General features: G+C 31.1%; 7 protein-coding genes and 1 non-coding gene across 8 annotated transcripts; 5 read left to right on the forward strand and 3 right to left on the reverse strand.

Annotated features, from left to right (window-relative positions):
* Positions 1-3,137: 3,137 nt before the first annotated feature.
* Kpol_1013p22 (uncharacterized protein) lies at positions 3,138-3,944 on the forward strand (the record flags this gene model as incomplete). The annotated part of the gene is made up of 1 exon (XM_001646159.1): positions 3,138-3,944. The coding sequence occupies one exon, from the start codon at positions 3,138-3,140 to the stop codon at positions 3,942-3,944; it is 807 nt and encodes a 268-aa protein (XP_001646209.1).
* Positions 3,945-4,103: 159 nt separating this feature from the next.
* ARA2 (D-arabinose 1-dehydrogenase (NAD(P)(+)) ARA2) lies at positions 4,104-5,078 on the reverse strand (the record flags this gene model as incomplete). The annotated part of the gene is made up of 1 exon (XM_001646160.1): positions 4,104-5,078. One exon carries the CDS (start codon positions 5,076-5,078, stop codon positions 4,104-4,106), a length of 975 nt encoding a protein of 324 aa, XP_001646210.1.
* A 486-nt stretch (positions 5,079-5,564) lies between these two features.
* YNK1 (nucleoside diphosphate kinase) lies at positions 5,565-6,023 on the reverse strand (the record flags this gene model as incomplete). Its single annotated transcript, XM_001646161.1, has 1 exon — positions 5,565-6,023. The coding sequence occupies one exon, from the start codon at positions 6,021-6,023 to the stop codon at positions 5,565-5,567; it is 459 nt and encodes a 152-aa protein (XP_001646211.1).
* A 3,206-nt stretch (positions 6,024-9,229) lies between these two features.
* Kpol_1013trna1 lies at positions 9,230-9,320 on the forward strand. The gene is given in 2 exon segments: positions 9,230-9,269; positions 9,284-9,320. It is a non-coding gene; the product is annotated as a tRNA-Tyr (tRNA).
* A 554-nt stretch (positions 9,321-9,874) lies between these two features.
* On the forward strand, positions 9,875-10,468 carry Kpol_1013p25 (uncharacterized protein; the record flags this gene model as incomplete). Its single annotated transcript, XM_001646162.1, has 1 exon — positions 9,875-10,468. One exon carries the CDS (start codon positions 9,875-9,877, stop codon positions 10,466-10,468), a length of 594 nt encoding a protein of 197 aa, XP_001646212.1.
* A 1,152-nt stretch (positions 10,469-11,620) lies between these two features.
* SUR7 (Sur7p) lies at positions 11,621-12,607 on the forward strand (the record flags this gene model as incomplete). The annotated part of the gene is made up of 1 exon (XM_001646163.1): positions 11,621-12,607. The coding sequence occupies one exon, from the start codon at positions 11,621-11,623 to the stop codon at positions 12,605-12,607; it is 987 nt and encodes a 328-aa protein (XP_001646213.1).
* Positions 12,608-15,205: 2,598 nt separating this feature from the next.
* On the forward strand, positions 15,206-16,390 carry GSF2 (Gsf2p; the record flags this gene model as incomplete). The annotated part of the gene is made up of 1 exon (XM_001646164.1): positions 15,206-16,390. The coding sequence occupies one exon, from the start codon at positions 15,206-15,208 to the stop codon at positions 16,388-16,390; it is 1,185 nt and encodes a 394-aa protein (XP_001646214.1).
* A 332-nt stretch (positions 16,391-16,722) lies between these two features.
* Kpol_1013p28 (uncharacterized protein) lies at positions 16,723-18,456 on the reverse strand (the record flags this gene model as incomplete). Its single annotated transcript, XM_001646165.1, has 1 exon — positions 16,723-18,456. One exon carries the CDS (start codon positions 18,454-18,456, stop codon positions 16,723-16,725), a length of 1,734 nt encoding a protein of 577 aa, XP_001646215.1.
* Positions 18,457-18,679: the final 223 nt, after the last annotated feature.

Consider the following 18,679-nt stretch of genomic DNA (forward strand, 5'->3'; position numbering starts at 1 on the left):
TAGTTGGGAGACATTAAAGATTGATTTTACATTTCATTCTAAGACTTCAATAGTGTATATTGAATTGAAGGTTTTAGCCAATATAAGGGGTTCAATATGGTAAAAATCAATTCGACAATTTGAAAATTAATATAAAATTTTGCATATTTGATTTTTGCATTCGAACTTGAAGTTCCTTGTTTTTACTGACTTAAAATTTTTACAATTCAATATAATTAATTAACTAGCTAACTTTGATGTTTACCTCTAACCAAAAACAAAAAGCTTTGCTTTTAAATCCTTCTCATTAGAATATGCATCCGAATGGGAGGCAGGAAAAGGTTGCGGGAGGGGGGTATACCAATTAGCTCTCACTTAAGTCTTTCTTTTCAGTGAACTTCCTCGCCAGAACTATGCCAGCATTACTGACTTCATATATAAAAGTCACGACTCACTACAATTTCCATGTTCTAATCTTATTTTCAAATTTAAAAGAAACTGGAACTGCAAAATTTGAAAAATCTGTGTTAATTAAGTATTAATTCATGTTTAATTGTAAATTTCAACTAAATAGAATTTTTCAATTGCTACCTCTTTCTGTTTTCTCAATTAACCATTTATTAAATTTAAAACTCACGTAGTCAACGAAAAATATCTAAAGTATATTAATATTTTCAAGATTATTTTTAGCAATGCAGCAAGAATAAATACATATTCAATTATAATTGGAATTTGTTAATTCTTGAATATTATATTATAATGTCCTGAGGTAGCACAATAAACTCGCAAAACTTTAGCAATTATGCTAAACTCTGGTATGGTATCGTCTATTTTTATATATTTGCCCCACTTAATTTATTCCATTTTATTTTTAGAATGGTGGTAACCTTTGCTATCCATTGTAATAATAGCTTTGATTTTTAATATTGTCAATTATGATGTTTTTAAGAATAGTTTAACAGTTAGAAACCGGAAATATAGGACTCAAGAATATTAATTTTTAATTTATCATTGAAATTTCTAAATTTATTTAATGTGGATATCTTGAAGAGCAAAACCTTCTGGACTTCGTAGATATGTTGTTGGATTATTTCAGTGAAACAGTTCTGGTTCAAGAAAAATGTAATACATGGATATGGACCCCAAATGAATTTCAGAGTCTTATGTTGAATTGCATTGTTTTGTTTTTAATACATTGGTTATGAATGAATACATGAATTCTTTATTCCTGTTCTGTCCATTCATGAAAAAATAACATTAATATTTTTTTCGACATACATCCAGAATTTCCTGAATCATGATTCTATACGCTAAATAAACTTTACAGTTATTTAAACTATTATTGATTCAGAATACAAGTCAAATCTAGAGATACTAGATTGTGTCAGCCATTCAACTGCGTTTCAGATTGACTGTAATTCCAGGTGTCATTTTTGAAAAAAGAAATTCCGAAACAAAAATGATGAAAAGACGTCATAGTATGATCACGAGACATAAATCTGCGAATATGCTTGAACCAAACCCTTAAATACTGAGAACAAAAAAGTGAAGAAAAAGTATATATATATAAATGCGCATGTGTGTGTATGTTGAAACAGCATATTGTATATCTGCCATCAGATCTCTCACCAATAAGTGGTAACAGATGCACCTATTGACCACTTCGTCATTATATGATGTATATTTTTTATCTTCGTTTTTCGTGTCGTCGATTAATCTGCATAATTTTACCATATTATAGTTGCCAATTTATGTCAAAAATTCGTCATGCAGAATGTTTTCTAATTCCATCGACAGTATATATTTTTCCTTTGCATCTCATTATGAACGAAACAAATGACGTATTTTATTTTATTTTTACTATTATTAGTAGTAGTAGTACTGTCTTTTGTCCATATTTGTTAGCCCTTGTGGAAAAAAAGAAAATGTCTACTTCTAACATAACATAGACGCTCTACAGAATACAAAAAAAATGAAATGAAATCACAGTCCGATATGAAGAAATAGTAGTCTAGACAATTATTGGAATTCTTATCCGCCAAAAATCGATCTGATATGTATAAACTTATTTCGTGATCAGTAGCCTTCCTCTCTCTCTCTCTTTCAACCCTAAACCCTAATATATACAATATTACTGTGTCTGTCCATACTCATACTCATACTCATACTCATACTATTAAACTTCATCTCTACGTAATTGTAATCGTAGTTGTAATCGCCAAGAGTAGTGTTGTACGAACAACACATCTCAAATCATTACATACGCCATATCTGACTTCCTTGGCAATAAGTCTTCACAAATGAAGTTTGCATCATTACGTACGTCATAATAAACACATCATCGAATTTTTACTATCCCATACAAATTTTTCTTTAAACGTTTCCCTGCCACTAAACGTTTTTCGAACACGTACAACTAAAAAAAAACGTATATGAAAAATTGCATACAAGATAAATATTAGTAGGAACTTCTTATATGAAAATACCTTCAAGTTATTAAAATTCACTGATATTTAATTAAACTTGTATAGTTAATTTTAGTTCTTGACTTCTTGTATTTTGTTGTTGCAATCCTTTAAATATTCACTTTGTATTTAAAAACAAAAACGTTTTGCTTATTAGTTCACTTCGGTTCTCATTTCAATAAAAAATTTTTTTTGGTTGTAATAGCATACTCCAGTAAAATAACATCATCACATAAAGTTTCTTCTTTCTCACCTGTTTCATTTGGCTGTTACAAGATCAAAAATTTAAAAACTAAAAAAAATTCAATTAACCTAATAAGATAGATATTACTGTTGGTTTTTTTTTACATTCACAATATACTTATATTTTATTGAAGCTTAAGAATCTAATATTAATCTGAAGTTTTCATAAAGTTCGTCGTGTTTGAAGTTATAAAGATACTTTAAATAGCAATCTAAACTACAAATTTATATTTATCATCTTTTTTTTTTTAATAAAAAGAAGATAAAGAAGGAAAATTAATAAAAGCTACTGTTTCGAAAGTGGTTTTGCATTTATCTCAATAGACAATATCATTTGTGTTTAATAACTAATATTTTATTATATTATCACAAGATTTGAAGTATTCTACAAATCGTTGTTCTCCCTACACATCAGAATAAAATAATTATAAAAATAACACTATATCAATAATGCAAGGTGGTATTAGAAGAAAGAGAGATTTATTACCAAGACACCAAAATGGTTCTAATGGTTCCAACAAGTCAGGTGGCAGATTGACCACTCCAATGAAAAAAATATTGTCTTATTTCACAGCTTTGTTTGTTCTCTTCATCTTAATTAGAGTCGCATTTTCTGAAGAAAACTCAGTTGATTTGAGATATGAATTAGATAATACTGTTAAAACAGTCATGAATATTTATTATAAAAATTACAATAAAGCAATTGAACCAGTTTCTGATGATGAAATTACAAGTTCTAAAGAAGGTAATGCTCCTGCTGCTACTACCGCTCAACCATTTGGTCAGCAACCAAATGCAAAGAAAAATATTGTAAATAAGGATGTTGTAGATGGTGATTCTATCAAGCAAAGAGCAGCTGCTCAACAACAGCAACAGCAACAAGCTCAGGCTCAAGCTGGTCAACAGCAACAGCAACAAGCTCAAGCTCCAGCCGGTCAACAACAAGCTCAAGCTCCAGTTGGTCAACAACAAGCTCAAGCTCCAGTTGGTCAACAACAAGCTCAAGCTCCAGTTGGTCAACAACAAGCTCAAGCTCCAGTTGGTCAACAACAAGCTCAAGCTCCAGTTGGTCAACAACAAGCTCAAGCTCCAGTTGGTCAACAGCAAGCTCAAGCTCCAGCTGGTCAACAACAAGCACAACAACAAGCACAACAACAAGCGCAACAACAAGCACAACAACAACAAGCTCCAATCGGTCAACAAGCTGCTGCTGGTCAACAAGCTGGTGGTGTTCCAAACGATTTCTTGAATAATTAAGAAATTTAGTGTATTATGAAATGCTGATCAAACTCATTTTAACTAAATTCATTTTTGATCTTTATCTACTTTAGGATATTCAAGATATTAGATCAAAGAATATATTGATATATAAGCATGCGCAACATATAAAATATAAAATAATTGTAGGATTTAATTTTAAATATGGGTATGTTCAATACCTGATTCCCATGTCTCATTTAAGTGCTCTCCAAAAATGTTTCTTTGGATATGTTCGATCATCTTGTTATCACTTTCATCTAATAGTCCATTTTGTTTTTTGACCTTTTTGTAACTATTTAAACTATGTTCTAATTCTTTAACGGAACTGACACCAAGAACAGTTGGCCCTTTACCATACCATTGTGATAGTGCATATCTTGTAGCTAAATCTGCTAGCTCAACTCCATTACTTTTACAATACTCAGAGCTACGGTCTGCAGCTTCTCGTAACTCTTTAGAACACGGATGGAATGATCTCGTTTCGTTTGATCTTAATAGTGACATACTTAAAATTGATGCGTTACAGATTGTTTTCAAATTGCAGTTCATTAGCTTTTGATAATACTCATTTAACATTGTATTCTGCAAATTTAAATTACAATAAGATAATACAACATCTAAATTTCCAATCTCTTCTTTATAATTTGTCGTTAAATGATAAACAAGCTTATATATATAATCCAATGGGTAACCAGATAAGCCAAAGTTGCGAATTATTCCTTCATCTTTCAATTTCTTAAGTTCCATACATGCCTCGATGCTCTCGTCGACAGTAGTAAATTCAACATCATGCAAGTACACTAAATCCAAGTAAGATGTATGAAACCTCTCACAGGATCTTTGGACGCTATGTCTAACATTTTCTTTACTATAGTCGAATTCATTCATTCCTATTCTTCCAACTTTAGTACAAATCTTGTATTGATCTCTTGAGAACTCATCCTTTAGTTCAAATAGGGCATTACCAAGTAAAATTTCACTTGGACCATAGTATGGTGATGAATCAATGGCATTGATGCCATTTTTAAAAGCAGTTCTTAAAATATCAGCAATCGGGATCGATGAAGGGTCATCATTATATTGAGTGTTAAAAGTGGCACCACCAAGAATAAGATCAGGTAGAAAAGACATAATTGATGGTACTAATTTTGCTATGCTTGATGATTGATAGTCAAATGTATTAGAACTAGATTCGTTCCACTGAATTGATATTTTATCAATCGAAATCGAGTAAAAATGTAAGAAGCTTTTAAATAACTACATTTTCTGTCGGGTGCCTATTTTTTATCTTTTATAGAAGTGATGATGGATGAAGTGGCTGACTAAGTTGAGAAAAAAAATGGCTACATAGTAGAATTGTTACTGGCTTTACCTTTTATAATTTTAAAAATAATACTTTGGAGAGTATCTTGATAAAAGTAATATACTTATCTCAGTAGTTTATTGATTGATCTTGCATAATTTCTTGTTTTTAGTTTTTGTTATGCGACTAAATATTATTAAAAGATTAAAATATATATCAAATATATTTATTTATGATTAATACTACTAGATGAGGAAGATTGCTTATCTCATTGTTTTGTTTATTTACTTTACTTTTGAAATAGATAAAGATATCTATTCGTAGATCCAAGTAGCTTGGACAGAAGCCCAGTTTACTAATTCTTCCTTTTTGAACCACAAATTGATTTCACGGTTAGCACTTTCGACAGAATCACTACCATGGCAGACGTTTCTACCTAAATCAATTGCAAAATCGCCTCTGATAGTACCTGGAGCACTGTCTAATGGGTTAGTAGCACCCAAGATTCTTCTACCTTGGTTGACGACATCCTTACCTTCCCATACGGTAGCTACAATTGGACCAGATCTCATGAATGCAGTCATTTTAGCGAAGAATGGCTTGCCAACATGTTCAGCATAATGTTGGTCCAACAAATCTTGAGAAGCATTGATCATTTTAAGACCAACCAACTTGAAACCTCTCTCTTCGAAACGAGACAAGATCTTGGAGACTAAACCCCTTTGAACACCATCTGGCTTAACAGCAATAAAAGTTCTTTCAGTGTTAGACATTTCTACTCTATCTTAGTTTTTATTATCAACAATATCCTTAACTCAATGAAAGGTAAAGATTACAATTACTACTTCAATGATTGGAAAAAAATAATAGAAAATACAAGTAATACAACCTTCCAAGAATAACTACAAAATCGAAACTAAAAACAACAGTTTGAGATCGACTGGAACGCATCGAATCGAAATAAAACTCAAAAACGTCCTTCTTAAATACTACAAAACGTACAAGATACATCAATTCCATCAAATATCGAACAATTGAAAGGGGCCATCCCAATCACTTCTGCCCATTGACCTATTTTGAGATCCTCCCCCCCCCAAAAAAAAACGCCAAAGATGCAACCTCGACGTACCATATCCACACAACTTAATAAGGCTAGCATATACTTGTAGATGAGATAAGATGAGGTAAGATGTGATGAGATGAGATGAGATGATGTATCAGAAGAACATAAAAAATTTGACATTGACATTAAAGATAAAGTTAATACTTGAACTGAAAAAAAGAAAACAAAGACTAATTCGAAACAGACAGAACAAGCAAGAACTTTTTAGCTTAGCATTAATTGAAAAGGACCTATTGGTCAAATACCAACTCAATTACAACAAGAACCATCACTATATTGACTATTGTATATCGTCTATAGTATACTGTATGTGGTAGTGATCGATGTAGTTCATTTGGATACCTTTGAATATTTACAGATAAGTATCTTTTTGTATATAAGAGTAGTAAGAGCATCTCTATCTTGATTATAGAAAGGGTTAGTTCTCCCTATCCAATTCAATGCACCAATTAGATGGATTCAAAGTAAGAAGGAGTGAATTGACTTTGGTTTTTGGTAATCAGTTCCCAAGAAGTTTATGTACTTCAGACCCAATAGCTTTGAACACGAAAATTTGTTTTAAATATAATGAATAAATGGTCTTGTAGTTACGTCGTTGGACTGTAGTCAAGATTGGGATGAATAATATTGGTATTGTATTGTAAATAGTGATTCTCTTGACTATATCTTTGTCTATTTCTTTGTTATAAACATATACGTACTTTACATCTGCGCACTCTTTGTATGTGATAGTGTCAACGGTTGTGACAATATCAATAGTAGCTAGAAGGTGCTGGTCGGAGTTTATTTTATTCTAGTTAGCACAATCAATAATGGATAATTGACACTAACTGTTTAAATTTCAGTTAATTGGTTGAGGAATATAATTTATGCCTAAACTAACATTTTATGTATGATTTTTTCATTTGTTCAAAAAGGGACTAAGAAGATAGTTTAGATTTATTACGTGCTTGGGATGGGGAGTACCAGCCATACGTAGTCTCTTGTATCTATTGAAGCTGTTTAAACATGGCTGATTCTAATACAAATGGTATGATCTCGGTTCATATGGAATTAATCATAGGTCCGTGATTTTTTCTTTTCTTATATCTTCAGAGCAAACTTCTTGTCGATTGGTTTATTTGTAAAGGGACATATTTCTCTGGGAATAGCCTCTATCAAAGTTCTTCGAGGGTAAAAGTGAAACTACAACTTAACCGCAATTGTTAGAGATATCCCGTTCTAAAATCCTAAATACAAATTACGTTGGTCTTCCTTAGATATGGCAATCAGACTTACCAATAATAGATAATTGAATATTTTTTAGAATAAAAAAAATCTACAATGAATCTTTCAATGGCATCACTCGTGGCTATTCATGATATGAATATTTTAAAAACTGAAAACTCTTCTCAACTATATTTTTCTGAGACTGGTAATTCATTTCTTGAACTATAACGTACCCTCGGTTATAGATTCGATGACATAGACTCAGTGGTACTAAGAATCGTCGCTATTAAATATATATATATATATAAGCACAAAGCAAAAAATGTGCATTTCATATTTGAAATTTTATATCAATCAGAGTTTTTTGTAATTAAGAGTAATGTAATTTTAATTCCATGAGAAAGTGATGTCATAAAATGTTACTGCTCTCTGGAATGTGTAAAAAAGTAACTAATGACTTATCAAGGTGATCTTATTTTTTCTTGAGTATTATTACTTATTTCTGTATATTCTTTCCTAGTATTTTTAAAAGGTAACGATTAATATTAATAAAACATACTAAGTACTTGGAGTTGGTCATTTTAAATTTTATTTATGATTCCCATTTCCTTTTTTCTGTTCAGATGTTAACTTAATATCTGAGTGATTCATTTGGTGATTTATATCTAAGATGATTTTTGAAGTAATAGTAATATTTATTTATTTCTCCGTACTGTCTTATGAATGAACTAAATAAATATATAATAATAAATTGGACAAATGATATTTTGATATTCCAAAATATCATGTCCTTTTTATATGGTTAGATCCAATTTCATAATCTTAGTATTATTAATTAATTATCAATAATTCCTTTGCACTTCACTACCGCTGATACAATTGATCGTTGTCAATTCCTTGGTTATAGTTTCTTTTTATAATTACTAATCATAATTACTTATTATGATTGCTGATCATCATTACTAATCATAAGTGCGTATTGTAATTTCTAATTGTATCCTGATATTAATAATCATATTAATAATCCATTGATTTAGTAATATTGGAACATATATTGTCACCGCGGCAATTGTCAAACATTGCGTCACGACAATATCATGTGTACCTACCACTATATTACCTATATTTTAGGTCACAACATTTTCAACAGTTAGATCTTCATATTTCAGATTATTCTAGAAGTCACCATAACAAGTTGATGTTGCTCAATGATGGGGGATAGATGAAATGTTGGAAGCCAAATTTGCTTTAATATTCACTCGGTCTCGTATCGGTACATGTAATGTCTAAGCTGCTACATATTAAATTAAGTATTCGTGATTATGGCAGCTCGCCGATTACTAAAAGTCCAGATAACATGTAAAGTTGTATCAAAATATTTGGCATGTAAATGGAGGTTAAATATTCACATTTCTAACTTAAAATAATTGTGCAATTTATTCAAGATATGTTATTGTTTAGGGAGGACACGAGTAAGAATTCTCACATATCGATTTTATATATCTAATACAAAAAATACTAATGAATTCCCAAGACGAGATGTTGAACTTGCAATATTACACGACTAGACTCTAATGTTATATTGAAAATCTACTGTTCAATAACTTTATATTTGACCTTTTAATTCTATAAACTTCATCTCACTTCCTCTCGGTAGCCAAGTTGGTTTAAGGCGCAAGACTGTAATGTTTCAAACAAAGTAATCTTGAGATCGGGCGTTCGACTCGCCCCCGGGAGATTTTTTTGTGCCATTACTATTTTTTTTACCGCCGCCAATGTAAGATTCAATTTTGAAAACAGATCTGGTCCTCCCATATTGTTTCTGTTCCACAGTTATATGATTTCCATGCAATGCAACTTAAGTTTTACCAGACAAAAAGTATTGCTTTATCTCAACCAACAGATTCTCTTTCTGATCTATTTCTATATTAAACCTTGCTATAATGTAAACTCTCATATCTAACCGTAATAGTACCCTTTACCAATATGTATCATTTTGTACGATAAGAACTATTTTTCCGATGAGTTAATTTTAAAATAATGATTGATTGATTTATTGAATATTTTAATGAATCAATAACCGATTAGTTTGAAATTTTAATTAAACATCGATGCCTTTTAGTCACAATCTCGTGTTATCATAGAATCACTTCATATATTTCGATTTAGATCTTCGTTATTAAGTAATTCTTGTAAGGAAAAATAAAGTATAGGTTTAAAATTTTTATTTTGAACAAAACGATACTATAAAGTGAAACTGTAAGAAGAGATAAAGATCTTTAATACTTGTAAATGGATAAATTAAAATCTCTAGGAACTAGTTTACCACCGGAACAACCTCCTACAGATGAAAATATCGAAACTTTGAATACTGAAATTTCAAACGAATTTAAGAACGCTGCAAATTCTGTAGCGAAACTATATAGGCTTTCAAATGAGAAAAATTCATTATTAAGACACAAAGGTTATTTAAATTGTCTAGAAGATATTTTAAATGAGATAGAAATCTCAAATGGAAATATTTCTATAACAGATTTGAAAAATTGGTGTCTGGAAAAACGTAATGATTTAGTCTCGTCCTGCAACAATGGCGGAGATATGAGGAATTCAATAATAAATGAAACTATGAGAGATAGAAAAAACTTTGATTTCAAAGCATCAGAAGTATCGGATATTACATCACCTAAATTTATTAAATCAATGCCGCCACCAAGTGTAGAGTATACAAAACCAAGCAATAATTCAAGACGTTACAAAAAGAATACTGTCGTAACATATATGCAGCCTACCAATTCTCGATCTCAACAAAATCAGAAGCCTTCAATTGCACACGTAGATAAAAAGCCAAAGTTGGATAATAATTATAATGATTATGAAGATAGTTAAAAAAAAGGGAAATTAATACACAATGGTGATTCTCATATTTTGATTGTATGGGGAGACATATAGAGCTATAAGACAAGATGGTAGATTACTTAACCGTCTAGTTCACTTTTTCTTTTCATAATGATAATAGAAAATAAAAGATAACATATCATCTCTAGCAATATTCCCCGTTAATAAAGTGGCATTATCTATGGTTCCTGTACTACTTACTACTCTGCTCCTCATTCAAAGAATAAAAATAAGTCCTATAGCCTCTCCCTTTTCATATCTTATCCAACAACTTAATGATGCCATAGATACTTTAATCGATCCAAATGATCATCACCCAACCTTATTCTCACTACCATTCCTGTGTCATGTTTCGAACCCATCTAATTCGATTGTTCTTCATTTCATAATAGATCAAAAATAGCCATTTGCCGTTTTCGGGAATTTTCCACATTAGGAATTTATTGCCCCATCTAGAAATTCCAAAGATTAATATTTACTGTTTTCTCGAAACTAAAACACCCTCTCACACAAGAAAAGTATGCAGCCACCTCCTTCGAAGAAGAAACCTAAAAGGGAAATAAACAAACAAAGAGAAGTGATCTATAAATTCCAGTACAGTGCTAGAGACGTGTTAATGAAGGAAATTGAAACAAAGATATAGGTCTGCAGATGACACTTGTTGTTGTTATTGTTTGATAATTGTTGTAAGGAAAGAAAAAATATTAAAAATTGTTGATTCTAGGGACATACCGGCTATCAAATGTATTTGTTATATAAATGAAACTTTGGTCATTATAAACAGATACTATAGGTGGTTGATTACTATCTATAAACTTCTATTGGAATTGTTCAAGTGCTTGAACTTCCTTGGTATTGTCGTCCAAAGAGGTTGTTTTTAATATTCTAAAGATAAAGAATTTTTGGGCTGAATAAAAACTAATTATTGGTAGATAAAAGAAAAATTAAAGTGAAAAACAAAGACGAAATTATTTTTTTTTCTGTTTATTTAGATAACATTTAGAAGAAACCAATAGTCAGGAATCAAACTTCTTCAATTAGCTTTTCTATTTCAATTCTGAGCTCGATAATTTGATTGGATTGTTTGCTAGAATATATTATTACAAGGAAAGCGAGAATACCAAGTCCAATATATAAACTAATATGGCCAAGGGTTTTCTAATTTTAGCTAGGCTGCTAACTTTATTGTTTCTAGCTGGTAACACATTATGTTTGATTTTGATAATCATTTCAGGAAGTACCAATAGTTTTCCAATAGACAAATTCTACTGGGTAGAAGGTAATACTAGTGGTATTCCTAATGCACCAGATATTACCAGATGGACCTTTTGGGGGGTATGTAGTAAAATTGACGACAGAACATATTGTCAAGACTATTTATCTCCAGCCTCACCAATTTCTCCAGTAGATAACTTCCATACCAGAGAGAATGTACCTGAAAGATTTATTTCCAATAGAAATGCATATTATTATCTACCCAGATTTGCGTTCTGTTTCTTTTGGGTTTCATTGGCATTTATTGGTGTTGCATTTATATTATATATCATATCGTGGTTCTCTAATGAGTTTACTAAAGTGCTATTTATACTAATGTCCTTTGGGTTTGTGTTTAATATGACAGCAGTAGTTTTAGAGACTGCGGTTGTTGTTTTAGCAAAGAATGCCTTTCATTCGGCTGACAGGGAAGCCTCCCTTGGGGCAGCAATGTTGGGTATGGGATGGACTACCGCATTTTTGTCTATGGTTGAATTTGCAATGTGTGGGGTTGATTTTGTACTATCTATCTCTAGGCAAAGAAAAAATCAAGAATATGAACATTTTTACCAAGCAAACAACTTAGAGGCACCACATGTTAACAATGGATTTTTTTCCAAGAAGAGATGGTTTTCAAGTAAAAAGGGTAATGCAAGACAAGTATCAACTGGATTAGTACTTGATGATAAGGATGCATACATGCAACCACCAACTGCACCACCACCACCAATTGCTGAACCAATGATGCAACCGTTGCAAGCGGAGCCTACAGTGGCCCCACAGCAACCACAGCAACAACCTAATAACCAACGTAGAGGTATAAATTTTTTCACTATTCGTAATAGTAACAAAATGAAGGATGATGAATCGATGTAATTCATATAAACATTAAATCAACTTCTCCACACTTCGTTCTTTACAAAAATACAAAACTATACCAAGATAAAATAGAATGAATGACATTTTATAACATAATTTTCAAATTTTAACGTCTCAATTCTATGTATAGTACCATTAAATACCATTAAATACCATTAAATACCATTTTCATATAATAAGTAATAATAATAATAATTAATTTACAGGTTCTAAAATTCTTGAAATTAATCACACAAGTCTTTTTTTTTGCAATACACGACAGAATATAAATATATATAGAAAATTCAATTAATTAAAGTTTATGTCATTACATTTAGTTATTTTGTAGATAAAGTTATTCTTTCATCATTTCAACTTTATCAAACGTAATATTATCAGATCTAGAACAAAACGTTAAAAGAAAAAGAACATATGCTGTTACCCGCACATTTTCTCCACAAGGAAAACTCGATATAAAATGAAAGGAAGATACGTAGAGAGCACCAACGGTTTTTTTTGCTGTAATTAATCCGTTGGTAGGACCAACACCGATTACAGTTAGGAATACGTATCGCATATTAAAATGTATCTACATATTTTCCTAGTAAACAATAGTAGCGATCTCGTCTAAAATGTAAAAAGCAATAAAATAATAAAAATGATGGTATTTGTATCAGTTATCTCTCTCTCTCTCTCGTTGTATATCTCTAAGGCTGCGGGTTTGGGTGTTTTATCTACGAGGCATGGCAAATTCCAAAAACAAAATACAGCTAGACAAATAAGCACAAATCAATACGAGAAAGCAAAAAAATAAAATGGTGCGGGGAGAAACAAGTGCTTCTGCGGTGTATCCACAAAAATATTTAAATACGGAGAGAAAACAAGAGCAAAGAAGCGGAGAGATCCGGATTAACTATTGTACACATATTTGTCCTTTTACGTTTTCTGTGTTTTTTTTTCTTTTTTGTGTACTCTACCTATTGTTCTTACATTCGCTTGTGCGCTTTCACTTTAGCTAATGCTTTTTTTCCCAATTTTTTCTTATTTTTCTTATTTTTTAGATTGACTGTCGTTCGAGAAATTTCGTTTCTCTCGAGAAGTCGTGCGGGCGATTGTCTACGGAAAAATGTACAAATGATAGATTATTGAGCCCAAAAATAAAAATAAAAATAAAAAGAAAAAGAAAAATAAAAAAAGTATGGCACAGGCCAGACACTGCCCTAGCATCTGCCCCGTTTCTTTTCCCTCGAAACCTCGAAACCTCGAAAATGTGAAAATGTGAAAATTTTGAATTTTCCCAGCAAATAAACTTACCACACACACACAATTAGGAGAAGGAAGGATATAGACAGATAGAGACAGTCTATAAGCTGTGATATCAACTTGAATGATATCAACTTGAATGATATCTAATCAATCGATTTAATGCATGTAATAGTTTTCTGTACATTCATTTATTCAGGAAACCGAAACAGATGAAAAAAAAGAGAACCGTCTCGTCTGTATCTCTCTCTCTCTCTCTATTCCAGAACTAAACAGAAACTAGTAAAGTAAACCGACTAACAACTTCCCAAGATATCTATCATTAAATAAATTAAAGCGGGTTTTGCAGTCGATTTTTATAAAATGTTACTATGCTAGATACTATTTTGTTTCTTATTCACTTATGTTCGATTGTCTTCTGCTGCCCAACCTCTCTCTCAACTTTGTTGGGTGATTTTTTTATTTTTTTTATTTTTTCTCTCTCTCTACTCTTCTGTTATCTACTCTTTTCGACCTTGCTTTCTTGCTTTCTTTGGCTTGCTAAGGAAATTTGAGATAAAACGACATGGAAAAAAAAACATTAATCAAAGCAGAACTTTAGGTTCAAGAGTTAAAAGTTATAACCTTAGTTTAGCTAATTTTACAATGCTATACTACACAATTATTTAATTAGTAATCCTTCTTCATAATTGCTCTTACTATTTTTCTTGCTATCTTCATCTGTGCCATACAGAAAACTTATAGTGTTTTATACTAGTCTTTCGAAAAAAAAATTATTGGGTCTACCGATATATATAAGTTGGGGTCTACAACCACCGTTATTGCTATAATTGTAATATCCATTCCATTATTATATATTATAAATATCTAAATCACACAGACACAAGTCTAAACGGTATTCTCATACTACTACTGCTGCTATTTTAATTTTGTTTCGAAATTAAAATTGATCTCTAATTCATCAGGATAGATTAATATAATTATCATCTATCATAAATTTTCACTATTATTAGTACTACTATTTAGTATACAGATTTTTTTCTTTCAAGTTTATCATCTGTAATTTCTCCATCCATCTTCAATTCGGTGGTAGGTAATAGTTAGTGTATTTCATTTTCTTTTCAGTTTATTTGTTTGATACCTTGTTTACAAGTTTCGAATTAAGATAAATCTAAGGTCTAATTACGATTTTATTGACTAAATAGATCCATTAGTAACCAAAAGTTTAAACTTAATCGATTCAGGCTCTAATACAAAAGAAAACAGAATTTCTGTATAAGTATATTCTATTGTACCAGATTTGTGATTCAAGTACAACAACCATCCATCCTATTATTATTAATATAGTTCACAATGGAAGTTTACGTTAGATTTAACGACGATGTTGAGCATGATTATGCTTTCCAATTAGATGAGAATGACACCATAGACAATAAAATTAAAAATATCTTCTCAGAAGATAGCAATGTTGGGTTATCAAGTGTAATGGTCTTGAGACCAACTGTTTTCCACGAAAGAATTCCTATCGGATATTCTAAATCTGTCCATCCTGGTTATCTAACTGAAGGTGGTTGTTTAATTTTCCATTATGAAGCTGGTTCAGAAAAATATAGAGTTAAATTAGATGAAAAGACTCCATTAATGAAGCAATTATGGTCAGGCCAATTGATTTTACCTAAATGGAAGTTATCTAAGAAAAATATCTTCATCTACGTAACATTGATGCTATTATGGTTATATACCGATTTACCGGACTGTATCTCACCAACCCCAGGTATCTGTTTAACAAACTGTTTATCAAGAGCATTGATTCCTGTTGCTGAAAGATTCGAGTTATACCATGTAGCTGATAAATTAAGAGAAGAAATCGCAGTAAATTACTCTGGTGTTTTAGCTCAATGGGGGTTCTTCTTTTTACACATTTTAAAAATTTTATTTATAACTTTAACTTTAACTATTGGTATGGTTAACCCATTAAGTTTCAACCCTTGGATATTCATTAAGATGAGAGTATTAACCGATACACCTGTAACTCCACATTTGAAGAAAGTATTGCATTCAATTGGTTGGTTGGGAGCCAGAAGGGCTAACTACGATGATTATCAACAAAATTTTTATGCCTATCAAATTGGCAAATATGGTGGTGTTGTCCAAGCTAGAAGAGCTGATAAAAATATCATCTCTATTGCTGCCAGACCAGGTTTCAGTTTAGGTAAAGGTGAAGGTTTCCAATCACCATTAGAAGAAAGATTCACTGCTTCAACTTTTAAAACTTTAGAAGAAAAGAAGATGTTTATCTTAAGCGAAGAATACTTTGCAGCTTTAGAAGAGAATCTAAAAGAAAATGTCGATCTTTGTCAAGGTGATATAGGTAAAATGAATAACGAAATTAGAAGATTTAGAAGATACGGTCTTTATGAATGTAATGATAAAATTAAAAAATTGGTCTCTGACAGGAAAAGTATTCAAAAAGAATTGTATCCAGATGTCACTTATCTAGAAGAACAAGAAAGATTAGAACCTAAAAAAGAAAAATAATACTATCTGCTCTACCATATCTTCTTGTTCTTCATATTTTCATTTTAACTTCCAACGTCCTCCCTTTCCCAGTAAACCATATTTTATTGAATTGATTGTTATTGATGACCTTTTTATTTAACCATAACTCATGTTGTACATATTTGTTTCTCATATTTGATAAACTACTACACATGCAGTGTTGTATTTATTTATGTTTTATACAGTAAATGATTAGATGATAAAAATTATATAAATGTTTGTTTTTTATTTCTTATGACTATTATTCTTTGATAAATTTGATGCAATGCCCTTTTTCTTCTCAGAAGAATTTAATTTAGTTTCTTTTGTTATTAACCTCTCGAAGAGTTCATAACCATGCTACGTATCTCATACTTGTAATTGTTACTTTTCTTGTTGGCTTTTCCATCGCTACTCAGTATTATCCAACTTCCAATTTTTTTATACCATTTATGCTCCTCATGGTAGAATTTTTCTAACATTTTTGCATTTAGTTCAAATATTTCTTCATCTTCCACTTCATGAGTATTATTGTTATGTCCAGTTGATAGAAACCTTGAATTTATGGTATTATTATTGTTATTACTTTTGCGTTTTATTTGATGACTTTTAGATCTCAAAAATGGCGAGTTTACATCATTAGAAGGTGCCGATTTATACCTTGCCTGTTTTAATGATAGAGATTTTAATTCAGGAATGTTTTTAAAAGGATCATGTTCTTCATCTTCCCTGCTTGTACTAACCCATCTTAAATTCACATCATCAAACATCATGTTGCCCACTATTCTAGGATTATTGACGCTCGGCCTATTCCGAAACTCTTCTCTGCTGGGATTTGTTAACTGAGTTGTAGATTTTCTAAGTTTTAGATCTTTATTCTTAGGAGATAATTGTGATTTTGTTCTAATAAGTAATGGCTTTTTATCATTTGAATCGACAGATTGAAACTTCTCCAATATTTTTTCATTACCTTCCCACATCATAGTTTGAGGATTATAATACATCCTACCTTTTTTAATAGGAGTATTGTGATCTATTTCTTGTTTTATCGTTTTTATCTTAGACAAGCTTGGATAATTTCTAATTTTCCTTTCTTTGAATGAATTCAATTTTGATCTTCCATTCCAATCTTTACTCCTTTTATGTAATCTAGGTGTCAATAGAGTATCATCTGCAACTATATCGTATTCAGAAGGCGAAAGTCTCATAGGTACCACTGATTGGCGTCTAGAGTTTAGAAACTGTGGTTTTATTAAACCTTCATCAAGTTTAAAGTCTTCATCTTCTGTCAATTCATCTTCTTCTTGAAAATTGTTTAAAAATTGTGCGTTCCTTTGATCATAGCGATCATTTCTAGGAAGGGACTCCTCATCATAGACATCACTATCAACTGTAGAATTATCATCAATTTCTTCAATTGTAGGTTGAAATCTTGAAAGTAACGGCATCGATTTTTTATTTTTAAGGCCATTATTTGAACGTTCTCTTAAACTCCCAGACGACCTGCTGTTTGCAAGATTATACCTACCATTTGATTTTATATCCATCATCGATCTTGGTTGTTTTAACCGATTTGAAATACTAAAATTACGTTCAAACCTATCCGATAATTTACCAATAACATTATCAGTCCTATATTGTAATCCATCCTTATTTGTATTTGGTGAACTCTGACCACGTAATTGGAAATGTAATTTTAAAGCTTCATCAAAATCATCCTTCTTATTTTGAAATTCTTCAAAATCATTAAGGAAATCTTCTTCATCATCTTCAAACGGTCCTAATTGTCCTTGCTCTTGTAATTGCATCCTATGCTGTCCTTCATCATCAGTTTTGCTCCCTGAAGAATATTTATCAAGCATATTAGAAAAAACAGTCCCCTCTGAACTAGCAGTTATCGACGGTGTATTATTCATAAATGCCTGTCTTAACGGAGAAGATTGCTTAACATTACCATTATTATTACCATTCTCATTTTCTTCTTTCGAAACCTTATTTAAAGTAGTATCCAAATCTTCAAAAGATGTCTCCGGAAATTCAGCAAAATTCATGGGCCTTATAGACATACTAAATTAACCAATGCCACTAAGTTTCCTACCACCAAGTATCTTACTTCTAACCTTCTAACTCAATAATTTAATCCCTTTCCAATTCAAATTGAATATTGTTTATTTATATGCATCTTATCAATTTTTTTCAGTTCCGATATCGAATTTTTTGATTCAATTTTTAACATAAATTGTTTGAATATTTGAACTTAAAAGATACTAACCTAAGCATAAAAGAGTA

The sequence above is a fragment of the Vanderwaltozyma polyspora genome, genomic scaffold (genome assembly GCF_000150035.1).
Source record: "Vanderwaltozyma polyspora DSM 70294 KpolScaffold1013 genomic scaffold, whole genome shotgun sequence".
Lineage (NCBI taxonomy): Eukaryota > Fungi > Ascomycota > Saccharomycetes > Saccharomycetales > Saccharomycetaceae > Vanderwaltozyma > Vanderwaltozyma polyspora.